General features: G+C 32.1%; 1 protein-coding gene across 1 annotated transcript; it reads left to right on the top strand.

The window, feature by feature from the left end:
* The first annotated feature begins 7,784 nt into the window (after positions 1–7,784).
* LOC148304946 (GTP-binding protein Di-Ras2-like) lies at positions 7,785–23,175 on the top strand. The gene is made up of 5 exons (XM_088267512.1): positions 7,785–8,042; positions 9,741–9,908; positions 12,365–12,474; positions 18,561–18,718; positions 22,993–23,175. Exons 1-5 carry the CDS (start codon positions 7,857–7,859, stop codon positions 23,169–23,171), a joined length of 801 nt encoding a protein of 266 aa, XP_088123638.1. The 5' UTR covers positions 7,785–7,856; the 3' UTR covers positions 23,172–23,175.
* Positions 23,176–27,360: the final 4,185 nt, after the last annotated feature.

Here is a 27,360-nt window from a genome sequence, read left to right as displayed (position 1 = left end):
TCGCCTTGTGAGGGCGTTATCAAACTATTGTGTCGTTTATTATTATTTATGTTATCAAACACTGGCGGTTATGTATAAAGTGATGCACGAATGTGGAACAGGCGAAGATTGTTTTCAAGGACAGAGCGATGTAGCGTTTTATTTTCTCTGTCTACCCCTGCGGGTATGCGGCGTGATGGTTAATTTATTGGTTTGTTAGTTTATCATCTGAATTATTTTATCGTCTTTGCATTTCTGCTGAGCAAATGTTCCCTCGTAACGTGAATCGATTTTGCTTGGCAAATATTTTGCGAATCAAATAGAAATATCAGAAAAAGCAATAAAGCTCTACCCCCTTTTATTTGAATGTACGTGGCCGTAGGGTATGGTTATTGATGCTTTGATACGGATTTATCGTTAAAAAAAACGCTCGGTACGCTCATTTTAATTAAAAATACAAGACTAATTGCTTCAGAAAACATTAATATAACATGCATTTTTGCTTTCTCGTAACGAACAAGAAAATTAAAAAATAAATTAAAGTTTTTTTGAAAAGTCAACATAGATGAAGAAGAAAATGAAAGTCTGGGTATTTTACAAAGTCTGGGTCAGGCCTTACGACCTGTCATAGGCTGGTTAAGTGATCACTTGACACACGTGCAATATTCACTATTCTACCCATAATTGACAACCACACTACTCAATTTTTTGGAACTCTTCGATATATGATCAATCTCATGATACAGTACTTGAAAGTTCACAACAGCTTCTATGTTGGATTGAGAAAGCTTTTATTTAGCAGACATCCTTTTATTTGGATGTATGAATAATCTTTTAAATTTTGTTTTAATAAACTTTGGAAAGCAACGATTTCTGGTACTATGAAAAATAATTAAACAAGTTTAAGTGGAAGTGGCGAAGATTGTTTGCAAAAGACAGAATGGCGTGGCGCTCTATTCTTTCTGCCTACCCGTACAGGGATTGAAGTCCAAATGCAATCAATTAAAGTCCAGGTGTAATTATCACATTGAAAAACCTTAAACTATAAATTATTTTTGTATCTCCTGTATGTTATGTTTATAATCTAATCATTAAAAAAAAATATTATTAAAAAAAATTGTATTACCATGTTAGTATTCGGCTCAACACAGGCCATGCCTAAAGAGCCGTAATACGTATAATAAATGTATATATGAAACGAATATGTATATTGAATGTATCTATGTATTATGAAAATAAATTTAAAAAAATTAAAAAAATAAATAAAAAAATCTCTCAGACAAATGTGCATCAAATCGATGTATAATTAATGTTCGAATAGTGAAATCAAGTGCAAATCATATTCATTATCATTACGAAAAAAGTTGAGAGTAACTTTTTCCTTTTTTTTCCCTAATAATTTTAGTCAGTTTTAAACATAATTTCTTATGTTATTTTTTGATAATTAACATGCCACTTGAATGTAGAAGAAGCGAATATTGTTCACAAAATCAGAATGGTACGGTGTTCTATTATATCTACTTACCCTGTAGAAAAGCGGCGTGATGGTTAGTTAGTTTTATATACTTATATGTAATTGTATAAATTATATAATAATTACGACTAAAAGTTGAGAGTAACCTTTTCGTTTGTTTTTTCCGAATAATTGAAGTTAGTTAGTTATTAACTTTATTTCTTATGGAATTTTTTTTTTTAAACTTCACATACCACTTGTTTACGTCCCCTGGTACATATAGACCTTGTTGAAGGTTCTCGTTAATGCGGAAGGCTTTTCAAACAAAGAAATTTAATGTAATAATACCTTGCCTTGTTTATTCAAAACATTTCTCAAACGCAAAATTTAATAAAGATGTAACACGGGCGAGTGGGTAAGGTAGAGGTGGGTTTAATAAAGTTAATCTTATAATAACTTACCTCATACTCGGTTTATTAAATTATCGATGTTGCCGGCTCAAATTATATAAATTATGAATTAATTATTTGCTAACCAAACATTCACTATGTGTTAAGGGTTGAATGGAAAACTCATTTAAGTCATCAGATAAAAATGAAATTATCAAAAAATGTAAATATTTTTTATGTCTTATAGGTGTCCCAACTTGAGAGAAATATATTATATATATATAATATAGGTGTCCCAACTTGAGAGAATTATATTCACATTCTTGATTTTTTTATGAACGCATGAATAAATTATAGATAGGAGTCTTTAGAGTACAAACAGAGATAGAAAAACTTACTCGTACCTACTCGTAAATTATTATTCTCAAGTACTTGGTTTAATCATCTATCTCTGAGCTGCATTTCCTTGTAATAAACCAGCAATATTATCAAACTTTAAACTTTGACGTCTAAAACTCTGGGATATTGATATTCCAGTAGATAAGGGAATGAATACCTTTCGAAAGTTCTACTCTGAACAAACAGTAGACTTTGTATACATATTTACTTAAAATACGGAACTTTGAAAATGTACCTAATAATTTTAATTGTTTTTAAAAAATCGGTACCAGGTTTTTCAACAATATTAATATTATTTATAGATTTGGCGTTAAATTTGTAGAACCCCATTTTTTTGTGTATTAAATGTTAAATCGAACACAAATTTTTTGAGTTTACTAAGTTTTATTTTATTGTTGAAAAAAACACATAAAAATCCATTTTGTAACAATTTTTCAGCCTAGTTATTCACCCATTTTCAAACGAATGTCATTCGATTTGATTGATTTAACATTAAATACGTAAATATTGTTGTTATTTATTATATCGGACACTGGATTATTCACCCTACGGATGAGATGTCATTATTATAGGTGTCTCAACTTGAAATGAAACGTCGAAGCCAGCCAAATAATAACTTCACAATTTTTTTAACTGATGGCGCCACAATTAACCATACTTTATAAACCTTTCGAAAAATCTATACGTATGTGGAAGGTTCTGAGACCATTGCTTATATGCAGGTTTCAAAAATTAATTTATGTATTAATTGTTAAATAAAACACAGATTTTTCGAGTCTTCTAAGTTGTATTTTGTCATTAAAACACACATCAAAATTAATATTGTGACAATTGTTTCGCCTAATTATGGCATTTAAAAACAAATGTGAAGACTGACGGTCCTTATATTTAGCTATACAATGCTAGGTAATTAAGTAATAGTTTTAACATGTGCAGTAATAATTTACGTGCAATTTGGAAGAATTATGTTAATAAAAGAACAGAATGGTGAAAGTTACACAAGTGTATAAAGTGATCGCTTAAGCCAGTTAAATGCCAGGTCGTAAACCCTGGGATACTCAAACTTCCATCTTCTTTCATATAAAAAGGAACGGTAGGTGTGTCATATCAAGTTGCGACAACTATAATACCATTTTTGTTTAGTTTCATCATTTATCTTCCCACTCCCAACTCAACATAAGACGTCATAAGTGTCATAGAATCAAAACATATGTTTATGTTAAGTGTAGTTAAGTGACTAAGGGTTGCTTTACTACTTTGTTACTTTGCACATTTGTTACTTTTTCTCAATTTATGTATTTTTGTCTCAGCTTAAGTTTTTTTTTATTTCAAATTGTAAAATGTATTACGAGCTAACAATATGCAATACTTTATCAAATTTGGGCACTGATTAGCTCAAATAATCGAATAAATAACGGATCATTTTTAAAAAGTCGTTAATATATTCTATTTCTCATTTCTTAAATCTGTTATAAAACAAAAACCTTTAAATATACAACAAAAAATATCTTTTACTTTAGTAAAGTTTCATATTTTTGCATGTTAGCACATTTTAAAACAATGACAATTTCACAAAGTTTTGTACTGTAACTTTCATCGTTTTCCTTCCAAGAAAAGTCGTAATAAACATTTTTATAAAACTTTCTCCATATTTCGAATATATTTTAAACGTAAGCAACATTTATTTTCTAAATCTCGGCTTTTTAGAATAATCAAAACCTTTGACTGCGATATTTATTTCACGTTTGGTGAATATAAAAGTTTGTGTTTATCAGAACTTTTATTTTGACTGCAGGGAGTATTCATTTCTACGGCTTTATGCACTTCTAGTTTACATCTCCCTAATGAGAAAACTATTTCCTCATCTTTAAATCATAAATACGTATATGCCACTTAAAAAACCATATCCTAGTTCTGAATAGAGTGAAGGCGTAATCCACTGCAGAGTGCTCGTATATTAAAATTTACCTGAAATCTGAAAATTTTACCTGAAAAAATAATATTCCGACCAGGAACTCATTTTTAGAAGGACGTTTATATCATTAAAAGATATAATTGCCGCTGAAAATAATATGCTGAAAACAGATATGAAAAAAACATCATTAAAATATTTCGTTATTATGTCGAGTTTTTTTTAACTTGTATTAAAACTGTTATTTGTTTCCTCATTTTTCGTTTGTTTTTATATAAATTTGTAGTGTAATGGTCAGTGCGCTCGGCTACTGTTCTGGAGGTCCCGGGTTCGATTCCCAGAGGGGGGTCTAATAAATATTAGTGATTTTTTCACTCTAATATTTATACAATACTACCCTGGATTGGTAGCTGAAGCGGAGGGCTGATCACATTTCCTTCGTGTGTTAACGATCAAGATAACACTGTATTTATATGATGCCGTGCCCTATGCACCATTGGGGCGCGTATAAGGTTCAAATGAATTTTATATAATACTAAAGTAATAACTTTTATTTAATAACCATCTGTACCCGGCCACGCGCTGCTGTGGCTCAATCTTGTTTAATGGAAAATAAATAAAATAGAAAGCACATATTTCTAATGTGTATAATTTCACAATGCTTGTGAAGCAATGACAATATAAAAAACTACATTTTGAGTGTGTCCAAATACTTATTCACAAATCCGGATTATTTCCGGTTAGGAGTTATTTTTTACGTATTTTGATATCTCCACATAGATGAAGAAGAATTGAGAAGTCTGGGTATATCCAGACTTCCATATTCTTCTTCATCTATGTTGAGATGTCAAAATGTAAAAATAACTCCTAATTGGAGAATTTCCAGATTTATGAACACACTAAAAAAACTGGTCAAAGTTTAAGCTGCATTGAAATTGCTAATTAGATTTTCAGACATTTTCCAGCATGTAAAATAATCCTAGTTGCGATCTTGCACACAAATAAAAGGGTCTCTACCTAATAAAAGCTTTTCTTAATCCAATCATAGATGACTGTTGTGAACTCAATCATGGAACGTCATGAGATTGATCATATACTATATGTACGACTTTCCAGATTCGAGTATTGTGGTTGTCAATCATGGGTAGAATGGTCAATATGTGTAATGTGATCACTTAACCAGCCTGTGATACGTCATTAACCCTGTAAATACCCAGACTTCATTTTTTTTCTTAATCTTTGTTGAGTGGGAAAAATGTAAAATTAATTATTATAACTAACTCTTGCAACTAATTAACTGATGCTGCGTGACCTTCATTACAGTTATAATGATTCTTCAAATACAATGAAAATTCAAGTATTTTTATGATTTCTTTGCTTTTATTCAAATTGTATCGTTTTGAATAATATGTATACAATTTTAATACAACCTCGTATTATTATTCGTAGAAATCGAAGTTACATTCATCCAATGTAAGAAGACAATATCCAATTTGACCAAAACTCCATTTGGATATACCGCAGATAGTTTTTTTATACATTCCGAAGTATGTGAAATCCCCAAAACTAAATCCCTTTATAAATAAGAAAACTTTTGTCCAATTTGTTAAAACTTCCCCAAACAAATAAAAGTTTTTTTCGAATAATAATAACAAATTGCGTCTCAAAAATGGAAATTCGTGATTAGATAAAGTTTATTTTCTATCCTCTGATAAAAATACTATTCCTCATAATCCAACGTGGTGACTGCTGGATTGCTCTCGCATATTTTGGGCAAGATCTATAAGGGTGTCGTTTTTGTGAAGTTTCAAATTAAATAAACTAGGAGTGTTTCAAAAGCTACCTTTTGTAACAAAAAGAGAAATCAATTTGAAAAAAATTATCTACCCCTACTGAATTTCATAATATTGAAATAAAATAATTAATATGTAACTTTGTTTTAAAATCACTAAAAAGAGATATTTAAAGTGATTTTAAAACACAATACATTTTTAAAACAAAACATTTTCAAAGATACATTTTTATTATGAAATGGAAAATCACAAAGTTAGTGCTTGAAATATAAATTATATTGAAATGAAGTATTTCAAAAAACTTGAAAATGGCCAGGTCAGGAGTCGAAATAATTGATGGGTTTGTATGAGAGTTGCATGAATATGAAAGAGGCGAAGATTGGCGTCTCTCGAAAGATCGAAGAAGATCTCTGCCTGTGGCATTTAGAATTTTCGGAACATACACACATATGTTGGTCATATGAACTAGTATTCCTAAACCAATTCTCTTACGAGTCAAATACATACGTTGCAAATAAATACAACTAAAAGTAAAAAAATAAAAATTATGAATAATTCGGTTTTATTGAACATTTGCACATAAAAAATCAGTCAATATTATGTGTCGGTTTGTAGTCTCTTAGTGAGCGTCGCGAACTCTGAGTCAAGAGTTTTTGGGTTCTGACCCTCTCTACTAAAATTTGATAACCTTTTTAATAATTAAGGTCACTAAAATAGTATGAAATTTAAAATATTTGTGTGCAAAAAAAAACGAATATTTTTCTTTTTAAAATTTTTTAAAAAGCGGTACGTTTGTGTAATTTTTTTATGTTTCATTACATTTGGCAGTTACTTTGTGACAAAATCTATCCATTTTTATTTAAGTTTTACTTACTTAAATACCACTTTTTTATTTCAATTTATTATATTCAAATACCGTATAACACGATGTTTGAAAATGATGTGGAATGCATCGAAACACGTGTCACAATAGATTTAGAGAATTTAAGTATTTACCAAGTAAAAATGAAAACTATGCTTCTGCGTTTATATGTTTTAAACTCATTATTTTCATATTATTTTTTGACATCTCATCAAAGATGAAGAAGAACATGGAAGTCTGGGCATTTACGGGGCTTACGACCGTCATAGGCTGGTTTAAGTGATCACTTTGTAAAGTGATCACTTAAACCAGCCTATGACGGTCGTAAGCCCGTAAATGCCCAGACTTCCATGTTCTTCTTCATCTTTGATGAGATGTCAAAAAATAATATGAAAATAACTCCTGTAATTGGAGATAATCCAGATTTTGTGAACAAGTATTTGGACACACTCAAAATGTTGTCATTATTTTCAATTTATTATCTCTGATTTTGTTTTATTTTTAAATAAAATATCATTTCTCTTTTGAGCATTTATAAACATTATCATAATGAACCATTATGAAAAGATATGTTAATTGTATTTGTATAAAATTCCGTGAACTTGTTCGAATGTTTTTTCACTCTTGGAAAATATTTTCCCTAGTATATGAAAATGAGAAAATTCATCTCCAATTATAAGGAACCTAATAAATTATACATTCCTCACCCCTTTTCAATCTGTTATAATATCATTTCGCTGTGAGTTGTATAATTACAAAGTTAACAGTGTTTTTTTTCTGCTGAAATAAAATTGAAGTGGTTTTTTTCATTTTCGATTTTCATCGCTGAAAGTGGTGAATATCGCAATTTTCGCATTGTGATGTTTTAATGGTAATTTTATTTGTTTCAGGGGTCATCGCAAACGGACTCCATCAAAAATCCATCAAGGAAACAATGGCAAGTCGTATTGAATGGAGATTGATGGAACAAAACAAGGCCATTTGCGCACAGCGATAATCAAATCCCTCAATCGTTACTCCAGATTTTAATCTTAAGTTTTTAAAGTATTTATTGTGAAGTATTGTTTAAATGAATAATAATATAACCAATATGGGAGACACGGAGCGCATACGGCTAGTAGTTCTGGGAGGCGCTGGAGTTGGGAAATCATGCATCGTCAGGAGGTTCTTGACCAACTCTTACTCGGATAAGTACCGCAGCACAGTGGAGGATCTCTATAATAGAGAATATGACCTTGGACACATGATACTAAAGGTAACGAGATATTGTAATTTAGCCTAAATTCTCTTTTGAAAATGTATATATAATATTTTTATTATTATCAACTTTTCATGAAGACCAAAGTCACTTTTTTTTATACATACTTATACATTTTTTTCTATTTCATTATTATTTAATGATGCATGTGTTTATAAATAATGTGAAAGAAAAAATCCCACATAAGAATAGTCGTGTGTGAGTATACAACACGGTTTAAAGTTAATTGAAATTATTTTAAAGTTAAAAAAAAACAGGGGAAAAATAAGATTACAGAAAAAAAAATTATTGAAGAAATAAAATTGAAGACTATAAAAGTAAGCAGTGATTTTTGTTATTAAAAAAATACATATTATTTTTTGACATCTCATCAAAGATGAAGAAGAATATGGAAGTCTGGGCATTTACGGGGCTGACGACCGTCAAAGATCATTAAGTGATCACTTTACACACGTGTAACATTCACCAATTCTACCCATTATTGACAACCACACTACTCAAATTCTTGGAAGTTCTGTTTATATGAAACAATTTAGAAACCTTGTTTTTGAATCACTAGAGACATCTATTGGTGAGATGTAAAGAAACTTTTTATTAAGCAGAAACTCTTATATTAGTATGTGAGGTCTGAATCCTGGATTATAATCACACACATGAGAAACGCCTGGAGATAATCCAGATTTTGTGAACAAGTATTTTGATACACTCAAAATGTTGTAAAAAAAAATACACACCTATTTTACTATCAATTTATACTGTATAGCTTTCATTGTCCCTGTCACTGAAAATCTAAATAAATAAAATTTTCACCACCAAGTGTTAAGAAGTCCCCTAGTGTAGGCAGTGATAGGGATTAGTAGTTAGTTAGTTCATTTAGTCAGCAAAATCCGATTCCAACCCGACGTTGGCCGGTTTACAGACACCACCACAACCCCGACCAGTACAACAGACAGACACGGAACAGTGCCAAGGTCAAGGGATTTGCAGAAAATTTTCAGTCACTAGTATTTAGTTTCAACATTTTGGGTGTGTCCAAATACTTGTTCACAAATCTGGATTATCTCCAATCATAGAAGTTATTTTTCATATTATTTTTTGACATCCTCAACATAGATTTTGATGTTTGTGATTATAATCCAGGATTTGGACCTCACATTCAAATGAAAGAGTTTCTGCTCAATAAAAAGCTTCTTTCATCTCACCAACAGATGTCTCTAGCAAAATTCAAGTGATTCAAGCACTATACCGTATTTAGAAATTGAACCATATATATCGTAGTCATACAGGAGAAAGTGACAAAGTGCATTTTTTTACAAAAACGTGATCATTGACTGTTTGATATCTTACTGGCTTAATATTGCCCTGGAAAAATACCAAAGGATTTAAAACATGGAAGTATAATATATTGACTTGTTAAAGGTAACTAACTGCATTGATGTTTATTTTGTTGCCAAGCAAAAGTGACTTAAATGGCCCTCCTAGTTAGTTGGTCACTTTCTCCTGTACGACTACGATATACAGAAGTTCCAAATTTTTTAGTAGTTGGTCAATCACGGGTAAAATTGGTGAATGTCACACGTGTGTAAAGTGATCACTTAAACAAGCCTATGTCAATCGTACGCCCAGATTTCCATGTTCTTCTTCATCTATGTTGAGATGTCAAAAAATAAGTGTCGAGTTTATTCGACATTACAGGTGGACATATTGGATACAGCTGGGGACATGCAGTTCCCCGCTATGCGACGCCTCAGTATAGCGACAGCACACGCCTTCCTTCTCGTATACGCCACCACATCAGCGCCCTCCATGGCAGCTGTCAAGCAGTGCTTCGAGGAAATCAGGGAACAGAGGGCCGATTACCAGGTAAGACTATTCAGAAAGTATCCGTTACTATTATATAATCTTCTTCTTCTTATTCTTTGTATTCTTCGTCTTTCTCTTCTTTTATTTTATTTTTATTTGTATACATTTATTCAAATCACAGTTTATACATTTTTAGAACTCTTTTTTTGCAGAGACCCACCAAGCCACCTTGTGAGTCTTGTCGGTGGATTTCTTTTTTAAATACATTTTTTATTGTTTTTAACGATTTTAACGTAATATAGACACAAAAAAGAAAAAAAGAAAAATATAAACATTTTACAATTTTCATAAAATTAACTCTTGATCATTTACCCATTCCTTTATTTTGCCTTTGTTCCATATTTTATTTTGACCTCTAACATCCGTCGGCAACACATTAAAAATGTTCGGAACGATATATTGCAGTGTTCGACTCCCATATTTATTGTTAATTCTTGGGACTATCAAACCTTCGTTGTGTGTTAATCGTGTATCATGGTTGTGTACTAAAGGATTTCGATATTTTTGTCTAGTTTGTTGTTCAACGATGATACTCATCCACAATATTCCATGTACCGGCAGTAATTTTAAATGTTTATATATCAAGATTGGATTGTCCCTTGTTAGCCATCTCTCCACTGCTGGATGAAGGCCTTGTCTATTTTTTCCAGACTTCTCTCGTTTGGGCTTTTTTGACCCACTTGCTACCCGCGATAGGGACATAATAAAATGCGGGATATATTTTATAATATTCACCATATTTTAAGGACTATTAGGCGCGCCTTAATTTTAAGCAGTTTTTTAATGACAAATTTAAATTCATATTTGCAGACTGCGAAGCCAGACTGGGAAAAAAAACTTAAATGATAATACCGAACTGACATTTAAAATCCCTGAAAATCGGCATAACTTTGCATAGGTGGCGGCATCTTTTAAAACTGGCGGGAAATTTCAATCTTACACTTGATATTTTTATATGAATTCGAGTATTCTCATGACCGTTGCAAAGTCACTTGAACAATGCTATAGACGCATATGAGGGACGTGGTAATGAAACGGTCGTGAAGATATTCAACTAAATGGTCATGTAAAAAAAGGCTTTAGACATTTTAATTTACAAATTCTTGGGAGTCTAAGCACCTAATTTCATTCATAGCAGGCAATCATATCGCTCACTCCTTTTAATAACGTCATTTATCAAAAATCGTCAACTTTCAGTTGTGCATGTTTTCGGAATGCCCAGAAAATGTACTATATCCCAGAAAAAGCGGCATATTTTTAACTTAATATTTACCCGCTACAGGGCAGAAAGTGTTGTTTTTGCATTTCGAGGAAAAGGTATTGTTTAATTTTTTTTTTAAATATACTTACTTAATATTTTTCAAATGGAGAAAAAAACATTCAGGTTTTACCTTAAAAGATCTGTTGCACAGTAAAAAGTTAAATACGTGGCTCGATATTTATTTTCAATACATTTCATTATATTCTTAATTTTTAAAAATGATCTCCTGAAAAATCAAGTTTTTTTTATATGACGTTGTTGAAAGGAGTGAGCGATATATGGAACTAAAGAAGTTAATACTCGTAGAACATAAAAAATTCAAGCATCAAAAAATTAAAAATTAAATTCTCAAATTTATTATGTTTCATTGGTGTCAGGAGTCAGGTGTCGGGTCAGAAGTCGGAATAATCGACGGGTATGAATGAGGAGATATACGAATGTGTACGAGGGGGAGATTGTTTGCAAAGACAGATTGGTGTGGCCTTCTGTTCTCTCTGCCTAACCCTGCGGAGAAGCGGTGGGGTGGTTAATAAGTTAGTTTTTTCGTATGTTTAATATTAATAAACTCCAAACTGAAATTCTATATATTAACTTTATTGAAAAACATGATGATTTGAATCAGGTATGTCAAACTCACGGCCCGCGGATGCCCGCGGATACTGGCGGTTATATTTTTCATTTATTTTAATTCTTCATTGAAATCATTTTTTGTACGAGAACATATGATATTCTTTTACAAAATCATTGAGTTGGATCTATTATACATTAGGTGACTGTCTTTTATAATAAATTATTCACTTAAATTTATATAAAAATGGAAATGAGAAGTAGAGTTTTTTATGTGGCTCGCCGACTTACCCAAAATACCTTATGCGGGCCTTGGTACCTTTTGAGTTTGACGCCTTGTGATTTAAATACAATAATAGAAAACTGGCATATGACCACTTACTTTTTGAGTTTATTAATATATTAATAAACTCAAAAAGTGTTTACAAACACGGCTAGTTTCGAGAACAGCTGTAGTTCTCAAAACCAGTTGTGTTTACAACAATAAACTCAAAAGAGTGGTGTTATAGGAGTGTTTTATTTTTATGTTTCAATACATTTCGATTAATCGATGTCTCTCTGCTTTTAATATGATAATATTTGCAGCGACGAAACGTTCGGAAATATTGACACTGTAATTTCCTTCCAGGAGATCCCGATAGTAATAGCGGGGAACAAGCACGACTTAGCTTGCAGCCACAGGGAAGTTCAAATAGAAGACGTTTCCGAGTGGGTATTTTGCGAACTACCCAAGCTGAGGTCAGTACCTACCTAACTTTTTACCCTATCTTTGTTCAATTTCCCATAGACCGGAGCTTCCCGGCTCTACTTACACTGGGAAAATAATACCCGGAGAAGGTTTTACTAGGTCAACGATTCCCGACTTGTGTTCTTTGGGAACTTGATCGGCAAAAAATCTCGGGAATCAGCAATGCAATAAGCGAGTACCTAATTCAATACCATCTCTATTTAACCCTAGGCCACGGGACTTGTTTCAGTGTTCTATTCACACGCTGGTACTATCTTAACGTGCCTTTCTTAGTTTCATCGATAATGCTTATATAACACTATTTATCTTAAGGTTTTTTGTACATTAATCATTATGTAAGTAAAGCGTTTGGGAAACCGCAAATAATTGTTTATTTAATTAGTTTAACGCGGTTTGTTTTACAGCTCAAATTTATTAATCTAAAATTTACACAGCACTAAGTTTTTTCATTTATTTACAACATTTTGAATGTGTCAGAATACTTGTTCAATAAATTAACTGGTCAAATTATAAACTAAAAATAAAATAAAAATGAAAGGATATTTTCTATCGTTTCTCGGGATGTGAATATAATCCAGGATTCGGACCTCACATACAAATGAAAGAGTCACTACTCAGTCAGTCTATTCAGTTAGTCAGTCTTGTATTATTTATTTCCTTATAACACCATTCTAACATCCATCATCCATCGTTTTGAACACTTTACACTTTACTATACTTTAATTTACCGAAAACGTTTCCTAAAAACATTTAAAAATAAGTACAAAATGTATTTTTTTGAGAACTTCATATACAATACGAACATAAAATATCGGTAAAAAAAGTAAGATACATGCTAGCATGTACATTCTTTACATGTGTTGCCTCGGTGGTCCCCACAGATTGATTGTCCGCCGTAATTTTATGAATGTCCCGTAATCTAGGGTTAAAGGTTGTGTATAATTTGTAAAGCTTTTAAACGGGTCGATAAATATTTGTTTTTTAAACTTAGTTTAGTCCGAAACATTCTTCCCTCACCTGTTTCGCATGCCCAAACCATCTCGACAAATCTTTCTCAATTTTATCCCAGTCTTATTTCACCATTTGAAAATCTAGCATACATCGTTTTTTTCACATACTCGTCTGAGATTTCGCATTTCGAATGCATTCAGTCTACTTTCATCCCTCTTTTGCCAACTCCATGCTTCATTTTCACACATTAAAGTGGGTATTAATCAAAATTTAAGGTTATGACCATCAAAATGGTAAATAATATGTTTTAACTCTTACTATTACTTTGATGATAGCGTTATTTCATATTTGCGCTTTTTTGATTCCTAGCCAAATATTATATTAATTAATACCTTGTTTTAACACATCGAAAATTGACAAATATAAGCTGATTTTGGAATGAAATGTCGTGGGTGCATTTGAATTTTTTTATGTCATTTAATATAATTACGTTACATCATTTTAATAAAAATGTTATTCAAAAGTGCAATCATGGCTCCCAAGCATATTTTTACTTAACAAAACCAACCGAAATACTTCTAAAAAGTATTTGCATGGGAATCTTTCAAAATCCAGATTGTTCAAGAGTAATTTATGTTTTCCCCCCATTTAAAAATGCAATAATACTAACTCAAGAAAGTAGGTTAAAGCCATTACCATTTCGAGAAGTTTTTGTCTCGTTAAATTGCCGCATTATGCAGAAAACTCAGACGAATTCCAGCAATGATGTTATTATGAAGGTACCACCCTACACGTACACAACATTGCTAACCCCTAGTCCTATATACCTACCTAGTTCAAACTTGTATTCATGTTCGGTTACCGGAATTACTTCTAGCACTTTCCACCCGGATCCCCAACAAAATATATACTGTATGGAAAGCTATACAGTGACCACCGTTTGTAAAGAAAAAACTTTTATAAGAATCGCAAAATAGATTCATACAATAAAATGTTCAATTGGTCTGGGTTTTTACAATGTAGGTATTTTTAATTTTTACCTTACCTATTTTCACTATCCTACTTGCAGACAAGCCTCTAAAAATAGAGACAACGCGAATTATTAGTTATGTTATGTGACCACATATTTATAAAGAAACATTCTTTTATTGTTTAATAAATACAATAACCATTATTTTGAATTAGTCTGGAATGTATTTTGTTTTTTCAATTGTCATTTATTTTTCATATTTAACTCCTTACTATCCTACCTGCAAACATGCTTCTGAAATTTATTTAGCTTTGCGGGTTATTATTCCTTTAATAATAATAGAAATTAAATAAAAATATTTTCTGTGGTGAATTGCGAATTGTAGTGTAAGTTACACACGTGTTACAATAATAGATACCGGGCCCTCATGAAGTCACCCAGCCACTGTAACGCCAGTGGTATGTTTGTTTCTTCATACATACTACACTGGAATGGGTTAGTGACAGGCTTCAGGGAGCTGATAAAGAACTCCAACCTCATCATAAAACTAATATGGAGCACAGATGGAGGCTGGATATGTGGCAGCACTGGAACAGTGTTGGTATAGTCAGGGAATTCATCTTCTCACGTCATCTCTCCAGAAACGCTATTATATACTTTTTTGTTTTATGGTTATTTTTTTGTTATTTTATAATACTAAATACAAAATATGGCTAAATATGTATTGCACCCACCGCTTAGGCAAGCCGGAAAACAAATTACTTATTTTATAATATTTCTGTTTAGATTAAACTGTTTCTTGAACGCATACCTCACATATATTTTTTATATTGTTCCTTAATTTTGTTAGGTTGTTGTCCTGTTGTTAGTGGTATAGTATCCAGGTTTAACCTCCTGTATGCCATAATTCGATTCCTTTTTTTTAACACATATTAAATTATTAAACCATATCCGCTCCCTAGGTGGAGCATATGGAGTCCACAAACTGTCTCCAGGCTTTTCTGTCGGCTGCCAGCTCTCTTGCATCCTCCCAAGTCAGATCCGCGTCCCGAAGTTCTGACGAGAACTGCCGACGAATTGTCAGCAGTGGTCGTCCTGGGCGGCGCGAACCTGATGCCTTGTAAAAGAGGCAAGCTTGATGGCGGCTCTCGGGAGGCATGCGGAGTACATGGCCAAGCCAACTGAATCGCCTTTTCTTGACCACAGTTGTGACCAAGATTTGCTGCATCCTACGCCTTATCTCTTCATTCCTCAGCTCATATTTAATTACCCGAATTAAAATATATTTGCATCTCATAAGGTAGTCAACATTGGTACGTATTTTTCATTCAAAAGAAAAAGCCCTAAAAAAACACGCAAAACAAAACCAAAAACTAAAAAAAAAAATCATTTTGTATAGGTGCACAATATCTGTAACGGTTTGTTACTCTATGGTTGAACCTACCTGGTTATATTTTAAGTAGGTGTGCCAGCCCTGGGTTATCATACGAAACTGTCATTTTATTTAAACTGCCAATTAGGCACCATTGAAACGCGTTTTTATTTTTACAATGACAGTTTCTATGCACACCCTTTCAAAGAAAATTAATACAATTCTAGAGAATATGGTTTTATACACCTGAATTCACAAAACCGGCGTTGGCGAATTCAATTCAAATTTTTATAACTCAACACAATTCGTTTGGTAAAATTCGTTTTAAAAAATATTAATAACAGCTTATTTTGAATTATGATATTGTTAGGATGCATTTATTGAGTACCGAATCTTAGTATGTCGTTATTTACCTGAAAAACTCAGAAACATTTTAATACGTTGATTGCCGACCTGAAAAGCTGAATTTCAGAAGATTATTAAAATTATTATTTTTCTTTAAACCCTTAGTATATATTTTAACTGCGCTTATATAACTTTGTAAAGTGTGTCTTTAGTTTTTATATTATCTTAGTAGGTTTAACATAATGTAAATATTTATCACGCGGTAATGCGTGATCGGCCATCGGCTGACGGGCCGAATCACGCGTGTATACGCGTGACCGGCATTCAACGTGTTAAGAATTCGTGATCGGCCATCGGCTGACGGGCCGAATCACGCGTGTATACGCGTGACCGGCATTCAACGTGTTAAGAATTCGTCTTTAAGAGCATTAGGATCAAATAAGTAATTAATATATCGCTCAACTATGGGAGCTTTACCCAAAAAGATTAAATAAATGAAAATAGGCTTATATTATAGATACTATATTTATGGCAGTGTAAGTTCGCTTCCTGCATTGTGTACCTTACATATATATTTTTTATTCATATTTTCACCACATGCTTGCGATAAAAGTTTCTATGATATTTTTAATTATATAATATATAATACCATATCCGCTCCCTAGGGGGAGCATATGGAGTCCACAAACTGTCTCCAGGCTTTTCTGTCGACTGCCAGCTCCCTTGCATCCTCCCAAGTCAGATCCGCGTCCCGAAGTTCTGACGAGAACTGCCGACGAATTGTCAGCAGTGGTCGTCCTGGGCGGCGCGAACCTGATGCCTTGATATTTTTAATTAAGGGATGAAAATGCATTTTGATTGATGGTGGTTTAAAATAATAGAAAAAGAGGAATACGAGTGTATTTCGGGAGATAGAGTCTTTTGTCATATTAAAACGGAAGGGTCAAAGCTATTGTTCGTGAATATTATGCTGTGGTTACAAATTCTAAATTTCTGGAAGGAGATTTATTTTTTGTTATTAAAGTAAATTATTATAAAAGATATTTTTAAATGCGAAAAATTATTTACAATTCATGCTATCGTCCTGTTCTATGATTATGCCGATATCAAAATGATACTTTTCAGTGCTTTTTATTGGTTAAAACCTGTTTTAAAATAAATTATACTGTATAGTGTTTGGAAACCATTTTTTGTACATACTGCAATATATTCTCCTAACTTTCTGACCTGACCGCTTCCAAGTTTGTTAAATTCTTGATCATGCCAACTTTTCCTCAGTCTTCCTGTGCTTCTTTTACCAACTAAATTCACCTCGTAAATCTGTTCTACTGTTCTTTCTTCACTCATTCGATTCACAAAGGTAAACCATCTCAGCACACTTTTCTTAATTTTATCGATAATGATTATCACAGCTTTGCATTCTTTCACAGAGAGATCGCATTTCACAGAGAGACTGCATTCACTCTAATTTCATACTTTTTTTCCTATTCCATGTCTCTCTTCCATACATTAAGGTAGTAACCAGAACTCCATTGCACATAATTAAAAACGAGTCTTTATTATTATTATATATAAAGTTTTATATTTTTTTTCCATAAAATGCAGAAATATCAGCACAAAACATAAATATATTAAATGATATAAATGTCGGAATAAACATGCCAAAATACCATTAAAATACTAGAAATTTGTCAAGCCTAAATTTTACAAAATACCATTAAAATATCAGAAATTTGTCAAACCAAAATTTTCCATAACACCATTTTAATATTAGAAATTTGTCAAACTAAAATTTACCAAAATACCATTAAAATACTTGAACTTTGTCAAACCAAAATACCATTAAATACTAGAACTTTGTAAAACCAACATTTTCCATTATAGCTCTAAAATATTACAAAACTGTCAAACCAAAATTTGTTGAAAAAAACATTAAAGTACAATTTAATTTGTAAAACCCCGAAACTGATGTTGTTCTGTGTTTACCATTTTATTTTCATTAACATATCGCTCACTTCTTTCAATAACGTCATATCAAAAAATTTATCGTTTTTAAAGTTTAAAAATATAATACAATGTATTCAAAATAAATATCTAGCCACTTATTTTTACTGTGAAACAGATCTTTTTAAGTAAAACCTGAATGTTTTTTCTCCATTTGAAAATATTAAGTAAGTATATTTAAAAAAATAATTAAACATTACCTTTTCTTCGAAATTCAAAAACAATACTTTCTGCCCGGTAGCGGGTAAATATTAAGTTAAAAATATGCCGCTTTTGCAGGAATATAGTTGAACTGCACAACTGAAAGTTGGCGATTTTTGATATGATGACGTTGTCGAAAGGAGTGAGCGATATATGACCCCTTTACGCGGCATGAATCTCATTGGACTATGTGGACGAATAGCGAATGATGAGTCGGCGGTTTGATATTGCAGGGCCAAAGTCCTGGAATGTTCGGCCAAGAGCGACTACAATATAAAGGAAATATTCCGCACATTCCTGACCCTGTCCAAGATAATGCCGAAGCCGGGAGAGGAGAGCGCCGGAGGGCTGAAGAGACGATCCAGTGCATACGTCAGCGCCACTAGCAAAGGTACCTTACCTAATTATTCAACCCCGCCTCGAAATTCCGACAGAAATTTATATTAAATTAGAAACTAAAGGTGTAGTAAAATAACAACATTATAGTGTTTTTTACACGTTTATTTTATTAGAGCAGTGTCCGAGTTTTGTTGTTACCGATATCATCAGACTGGAGGCTAGGCAAAATCCTGTATTATATAGATACACAATAAGGGGTTGAAAATGATAAAATGAAATATTACGATGGTATTAAAAACCAATAAAATTCTTATTCTATTTTAAGAAAAAAAATATATATATCGTAAAGTAGAGCTTGAAAACCATAATTTTATGCAATGTAATTTTATAACAGAAATGCATTTTTATGCATAATATAATAAAATTATAAATACGTCTTTATTAATGACGTTTTTTTACCAATAACTGGACGTAGAAGTTATCATTATTTTATATATATATATATATATATATATATATATATATATATATATATATATATATATATATATATATATATATATATATATATATATATATATATATATATATATATATATATATATATATATATATATATATATATATATATATATATATATATATATATATATATATATATATATATATATATATATTTACGGGTTAATTCTTATAATACCTACCATTGACAAATCAGTGTCTGCTTGCTTCCTTGATATAAAATGTTTAAAGTTGCTTAAAGATAGTTTAAGGGATCATTAACTGCTTCGTTTACTGTAATTATATATAGTATGATAACAATAGATAAATAAAAATATATCAATGTCGATGTTGATCGAACGGAGTTTCTAAAGCTTTCTAGTGATAAAATGAATCAATCTTCATTAAAAAGTACACGATTCTTGATGTTTCCCCAGCGGAAAACACAGACGGCTGCGATGTTTTCTTTTTCGTATTCCCTGAAGTATCCAAGAATACATTGTTTTTATCATTTTTACAGCGTACACAGTATATATTGCAATAGTAATGTAGTAGTAGTATTTTTTTACCATATTTCCGTTAATTAGTTCTGATTCCGAGCAAAATGATATTTTATGGACAAAAAATCTTCTTCTTCTTCTTCTTCTTTTTCTTCTTCTGCAAGCCAAGGTGTAGCCTCGTTGCCTGTTTTTAAGAGGGATTAGCCTCCTGCGATGTCGATTCCCAGCTGTCGAGCCATCTCTTTGGTGGTCTGCCCGGGAATCGTCTACCTTGGGGTTAGCCATACAGTACAATGTAGGGGAAGTCTGAATGGTTCCATTCTCCTCACATGCGCACACCATTGTCACCTTCGTTGCCTTCCCCACCTGACGACATCTTAGATCTCGCATATTTCCCTTAACTTGCCAAATTTCACTATTCTTAAAAATCTATTGTGACACACAGTTCGACGCCTTCAACTTTATAATTTATCACCATTCAACATTAAAATATTAAAATAAACCACTTGTATATAACTACTTTTTGAGTAAACACAACTAGCTTCGAGAATTATCGATGTTCTCATCAACAGGTGAAAATACAAACAGCATCTTTAGTTCTCCAAATTAGTCATAAACCCTTTAGACGTGTAAATCGACTATAGTCCATGGCTTTTACAACCCATAGACAATGGCTTAAACAAATAAAAGGAATTTTATAGAATACTTTATTTTTAATGGAAAATTTGCATTTTTCAAATAAACTTTTATTTTTTGCTTAACGCGTTCAAAGGGTTAATAAACCAAAAATGTGATAATATACAAGTGATTTATTTTGAAATGTGTATGTCAATCATCATATTATTCCACAAATCAAATCAGTTAATGCCAAATCAATAATTAATACTATTATGATTATATTGAACGCATCGAAACACGTGTCGCGATCGATTTTTTAATAGTGTAATTCACCGAGTAAAAGTTGAAATGAAAATGAACAAGTATTACCCCGAAGGAACTGCCGAATCAATAAATGGAAAAAAACTATAGGTACCTACTTAATACTATCGATGCGAACATCTGAGTAAAAAAATCATCAATTCAATGAAGAAGGTAGGTACCTACTCATAATTTCTGATATTTTGGTATTTTACCGGTGCTTACTCGTGTGTCTTGTAATATTTTTTATATGACTGAAGTAGGTAATAAAAAAACTCATATCACAGCTGTGCTGTACGCGCGTGAACAGTCGTAAAGATTTACGTTGGTTTTATTCACTTATTTTATTTGGTTTTCAAAATCATAGTGTTTCGTATCATGGCCCATCGTAAATTTTCACTTACAGCTGCCAAAATGAATCGATAAGAACAAAAACCTACCAAAATATTATATATATTGTGCAATATGTACCCTGTCATATGAGTTTGCATTCTGTCACATGAATAATCTAACATCTCAGATCATGATCTATCACTTCGTTCTTCCCAAGAAAAAACATTTTCCATTCCTCGCCATAACACATTATTCTTCAGTAATTCCTTCTCTGTCCAAACGGCCAGACTATGGAATGAATTACCTCTCCTTGTAAGAAATGCACCTTCTCTAATAACTTTTAAGAAACGTCTGAGACATTACTATTTATCATTAGAATCCTAACTGTCCATCAATCCTCCTCCCTTAGTTTTTCCCTCTACCTCCTTCCTTAAACTCCCTTTTTCCTTTGCCCTCCTTATTATCATCTTTTGTAATTTATGTTTTTTTATATGTTAACTTGTAATTTTTTTTAATGTTCAAGTACTATCTACCCTCTGATTGCAAACAGCTATATATGGTATCAAACGTTTTGATCAATACCACTAGTTTGTTTTTGATTGGTTGGAAGATATTGCTTTTTAGCAATAAGCCCGCTAATGTACTTATTTATTTTCTGTACATGAATTTTATATAAATAAATAAATAAAAAATAATAATGTGTTATGAACAATAAACACGTATTTAGCATTGAATCACGTATACACTAATGATTATCGATTAACGTCATATTATTTTACTGTCATAAAATGTCGTTTATACTACCAACTAACTAGTAGTCTAAATGACATTTTACGACAGTAAAAAAAATCTAGTAAAATAATATGACGTTAATTGATAATCATAAGTGTATGCGTGATTCAATACTAAATACGTGTTTATTTTTCATAACATATTATTAAAATTAGTATTTTTTAAACATTAATTATAAGTTAATAACACATTAATAATACATTAACAATACATTAATAATGAGCAATGCCTTTTTCACAGTAAAATGTGCCCTCGGCACAAGAAAACTCATTGAGGGTACATTATTGTAATTTGTAATTACGTATATGAAGATGTCGTTAGGTGGGGAAGGCAACGAAGAAGACAATGGTATGCGCATGTGAGGAGAATAGAGAACAGACTCCCCCTCATTTCTTGTACATTAAGGGCCCAACATACAATTAATCGCAACATAATTTTCTAACCGTTTATGTATGGAAAAATCTAGTTTTTCGTCGAAAAAAAAATAGGGTTTTGAAAAGAAAATAGTTATTGAGAGGTAAGGAGGTAACAAAAAATATGAAAACATTTTTCCAATATGTATTTTAAAAAACAAAATAAATCAATATTTTTATTAAAATCGGCCGTGAGGTGACGACGACTCAGCGCCGTGGCGTAGTTGGGTAGACGCTCAATTGCGAAACTGGCGTCACGGGTTCGATTCCCGCCAAGTGTAAAATAAAATGAAGAAAGATTTATTTTCAATTGGTCTGGGTGTTTGTGATGTATTTTTTTATACATTTACCTTCCCTATCCTTATTATCATACCTGCAGACAAGCCTCTAAAAATAGAGGCTTTGCCGGTTATTCTTTTCTTTTTTATTTCTTTTTTTAAAGTCGGACGCTTAATGAATTCTATTATTTCGAGTAAGGCCTTAACTTGTAATTATATGTGTGATGATTTTGTCCGCCTCCGTAGTGTAATGGTCAGCACGCTCGGCTACCGTTCTGGAGGTCCCGGGTTCGATTCCCAGAGGGGGGTCTAATAAATATAAGTGATTTTTTCACTTTTATATTTATTCAATATTGCCCTGGACTGGTACCTGAAGTGGGGCGCTGATCACCTTTCCTTCGCGTGTTAACGATCAAGCGTGCTAACACTGCGTTTATATTATGCAGTGCCCTATGCACCATTGGGGTGTGGATAATGGTCCGAATGTATGATGATTTCATTATGCATTTAGATAGTATTTAATACAGTAAAAAAATATATATAAAAACTTCTTTTTGTTTGACTTGGCTCACACGATATGACTTTTTCCAGGCAAGAACCGCGCACCTAGCCCTGCAGACAGCAGGCCTAACCAACTCGCGGCCGGGGGGCCTTCCGACGACTCTCGGTCCAAGCCTCGCTCTCGCTCGCTCATCCGTCGCTCCTCGAGGAAGGCCAAGCAGCAGATCCGCGACGCCCAGTCCAACAGCGAAGACTGCATTGTACAGTAATCAAATAATCACCCAGCGTGACAATACATTAGCCATTGACCAAATGTGGTCGAGTAGAACTGTCATGTAAACAAAATGGACAATAACCGCCTTGCAGTCCGTTCGGAACTTATCAGGAACACTATCAGTGTACATATCGCTCACTCCTTTCAACAACATATCAAAAATTTACAATTTTCACTTGTGCATGTTGTCGGAATGCCCAGAAAATGTACTATATCCCAGCAAAAGCGGCATATTTTTTACTTAATATTTACCCGCTACAGGGCAAAAGTGTTGTTTTTGCATTTTAAAGAAAAGGTATTTTTTAATATTTTTTTTTAAATACTAAATATTTTCAAATGGAGAAAAAACCTTCAGGTTTTACCTAAAAAGATCTGTTGCACAGTAAAAAGTTCAATAAGTGGCTTGATATTTATTTTTAAAACATTTTATTATATTTTTAAACTTTAAAAATGATCTACTGAAAAAACTTTTTTGATATATGACGTTGTTGAAAGGAATGAGCGATATGTGTGTATGTGAGATACAAGAATCAGGGCCCGAAATTGGATGGAGTAATCCGAATCGCCAATCTAGTTTGTGACATTCTTGCAAATACAGTTAAAGCTCGTTAATTCCAACAGCCATTATTCGAAAAATATTTTGAAATTCTAATCCATCTAACGATTCACATTATTTCAAATATTTAGAACTGTCAAAAAACAACCAATTCGATTTTTTTTTAAATCGTGCGAAATTCCAATTTACGTATGTAATTCGAATTTATCAATCATTCGAAAAATATGTTGAAAATCTAGTTCATCCAACGATTTATAATATTTCGAAAAGAACTTTAGACAATCCGAATAAACAGTTTATTCGAATTTTGAAAAAAAATTGTCTTAAATTTAAAATCAAATTATGTGAAAAGAGCAACAACAACAAAAAAAACACAGACAAAAAGAGTAAAAAGAAATTTCAAAGACAAAAAATATTCGATTACCGGTTTGGTTTTGTTTTTTGAAAATACAAAATACTCAAAAAAAATCATTTTATCTATGGAAAATGTCTTCTCTTCAAAGTACCCATTTGAAATTAAAAATATTTAGTCGAATTTTGGTCCCCTTTGATTTCTGATCTCTGATACTTTTACTGTATAGCTCCGGTATAGAAACTAGAAGACTCTATTCTCTGGAATTATAGACAGCCCTGGTTTATAGCCAGTCTAGTATCCAGATGGTGAAATTTCTAATTTCTAATCCTGATACATTTAAACTTTAGTAGTGTTGTTAACAATTAACACCAGGTTTGTGTGTAATCAATGATCTGGCATGTTAGGATGCCTAACCGTACAGGAACGGATTGTGTGGCAAAAGAAAGAAAAATAATAAACATCAGAATGTCGCAAAATGTGGCATTTTAGATTTTGTATCGAGTGGATTGATGTGTATGAATGGCAATTACAGGTTGATGATATATTGATAGTCGTATTTTTCTTCTTCTAGTCATTATCCGCACCTAATGGAGCATAGGGTACTGCAACACATCAACGCAGTGTTGTCTTGATCGTTAATAATTTGATCAGTCCTGCACTTCAGGTATCAGTCCAGGATGATACTAACACATTGTTTGCATCTTTTACACACTTGGTAGAGAGCGGGAGACGCTTATAAGCGATTATAAAGACGCTTATAATGATTTTGTGCTCTACCAAAAGTAAGCGATTGATTTGCTTACTTATGGTAGAGCACAAAAGATGCCAAAAAACATTTCACAGATCGGAATTGGGTTTGTGGTTACTTGTGATTAGTATACAACCCTTAATTAGTACACTAATTAGGGTCGGGGTTGATGAATAACCGCCCGACAGCAATATGTTAAAAAAATATAAGTGTAAAAATCACCTAAATTAATTTCGACCCTGTTGGGAATTGAACCCGGGACCACCAGCACGGTAGCCAAACGCACTTACCACTGTTCTGCGGCGGCGAGGATTGATACAGTAGATTGCCTATATCAGCAAAATTATTAACAAAATTAAGGTTCTGTACGAACTAATACTTGGAGGTTTCAAATATTTAAACTTTTCGATGTTGTGTATTCAATTTATATGTAATAAATTTTAAACATTTTATCAAGAAGAACTTGATAAGACATTATATCGAAAAATAAATTTAAATATGTTTTCATCCGGGAATCAGGATAAAGAAAGATCTAATCAAATTCACCCTGAGACCGTCCGGCTTGTGTACACAAGTAAAAATGTTGATTGATCTATGTATTAATTACAATCTATGGTTATCAATAACCTAAAACTTTCACAGATGGCACACTCGTAGAAACTTCTTCACCTTTCCTGATGTTTTGCACCAAACTTTAAATCAGATTATAAAACAAAAAATGACCAACCTAAATACTTATTAATAAATCAAATCTCTTTTGTATTACGTATGTCTTACATTATAAACTTATCGCACACTATAATCAGTATTATCATATATACTTATTAAATAGATTACATTTTAGATATAGTAGATACATTTAATAGTCTCCGATTTAAATTGATCTACACTATAATACTTCTCTCTTAATGTGTGAAATGTATTCAGTAGTAAAATTTAAAAACATTTAGTTATAAATTAAAAGAGTAATTTATTAGTTAAAACAGAATGCATTCTATTCTAATGTCTTACTGGTTTTACTCTTAAAATATTATACACAAATTTCAGGGCACATTCATAAAACTTCAAGGTGTTATTTCAAGGTGTTTGGACATATATTTATACATTATACAATACAAAATTTTTCATAACAAAAAAAAATACTTTTTTGGAAAAAACTAGGTTTTTTGTTTTTTTTTTCATAAGGGATAAACCCCTGAAGTTTTACAAAATGACCCTACAATGTAATGTAGTAAATGTATTATACTATAACGGTGACTAGCGCCCGAGATTTCTTACACAATATCAACAAAAAAATTATCTTGGGGTTCAAAAGTAATGAGCTTGTTGTTAGTGTTAATATTTATTATAAACAAATGTGATGTTATCCTTAACAACATCAGAAAAGGATATTATAATGTACTAAAAACAATACGCTTGTTAATCAATATGGAAACGTAATAGTAAATGGAATATTTTAAGGGATTTGAAATATATCAAATTATAAATTTTTATATCCGATACTTTGAAAATGTGTAAAGTGAATTTTTGTGTGTGTACATGTTAGTATTTGTATGGAAATATAAGAAACAATATTATATTCCTAAACCTAGCTCAGAGACTTAAGACGTGACTTTGGAAAGCGAACTTATCTAATCACCAATATATAATATTTAGTATCAATTTAGTACCTAATGGTATTACCCTATCTAACAGAGTTTAACTCATTATCAAAAAATATATATCAAGAAATATTAAAAACGTTCATCAGTGGATGATTTGTATATGGGCTTATTTACATATATGATGTAAGTAATTGAAAATATTTAGTAATAAGACTATGTTATTTTGTATAAATACAACATGTTTAATGTAATTTGAAAAACTGTCCAAATTTAATAATGGATATAAATGTGTAGTTGAGTTAGTATAAGAATGTATGGAAAAATAGTGGTGACCCAAATCATAACGGAATAAAGATCTACATATCATTGCCAATACTGCAAGAACTTCTTCTCCGTCTTAATCCTCATTGCTGAGGGTTGTGACCCTTGCAGAAGCAATGACTCTTCTCCAGTTATCCCTTGACTGCGCTGCACGTAGCGCTCCAACCACTGAGGTGCCTGCTGCTGCCTTAGTTTGATCGGCCCATCGTGTGGGGGATCTTTCTCTCCCTCGCTTTCCCTCCAGGCTACCGATCACAACTAGACTGCAAGAACACATAATAGTTTTTCACTCGCTAGACTGTTATATGTGTGTGTGTAAAAACACGAACACAAGACTACACTACAAATGTGGCATTCATGCAAAAATATACAATTCCTAGCGCATTGCAGCGCTATACGCTATGTGGACTCTGTGGTCTCTCAATAACAGTAACAATAAATATAAATCGACTTATAACTGCCAGTGTTCATATGTACTCAAAACCTCAAATACTAAGAACATACAACAAATATTTTTGTCAGTAAAATGATAGATAGAAAAGACTACAGAAATTGCGAGGGTTGCTTTTATAAGTGAAAAACAGCTTTACAGGTGGGCCA

The sequence above is a fragment of the Brachycentrus maculatus genome, unplaced genomic scaffold, assembly GCF_059751285.1.
Source record: "Brachycentrus maculatus isolate JH-2025_06_01 unplaced genomic scaffold, ASM5975128v1 h1tg000297l, whole genome shotgun sequence".
Lineage (NCBI taxonomy): Eukaryota > Metazoa > Arthropoda > Insecta > Trichoptera > Brachycentridae > Brachycentrus > Brachycentrus maculatus.
The sequence above is the reverse complement of the archived record's forward strand: the minus strand, read 5'-3'. Positions and strand labels throughout refer to the sequence as shown.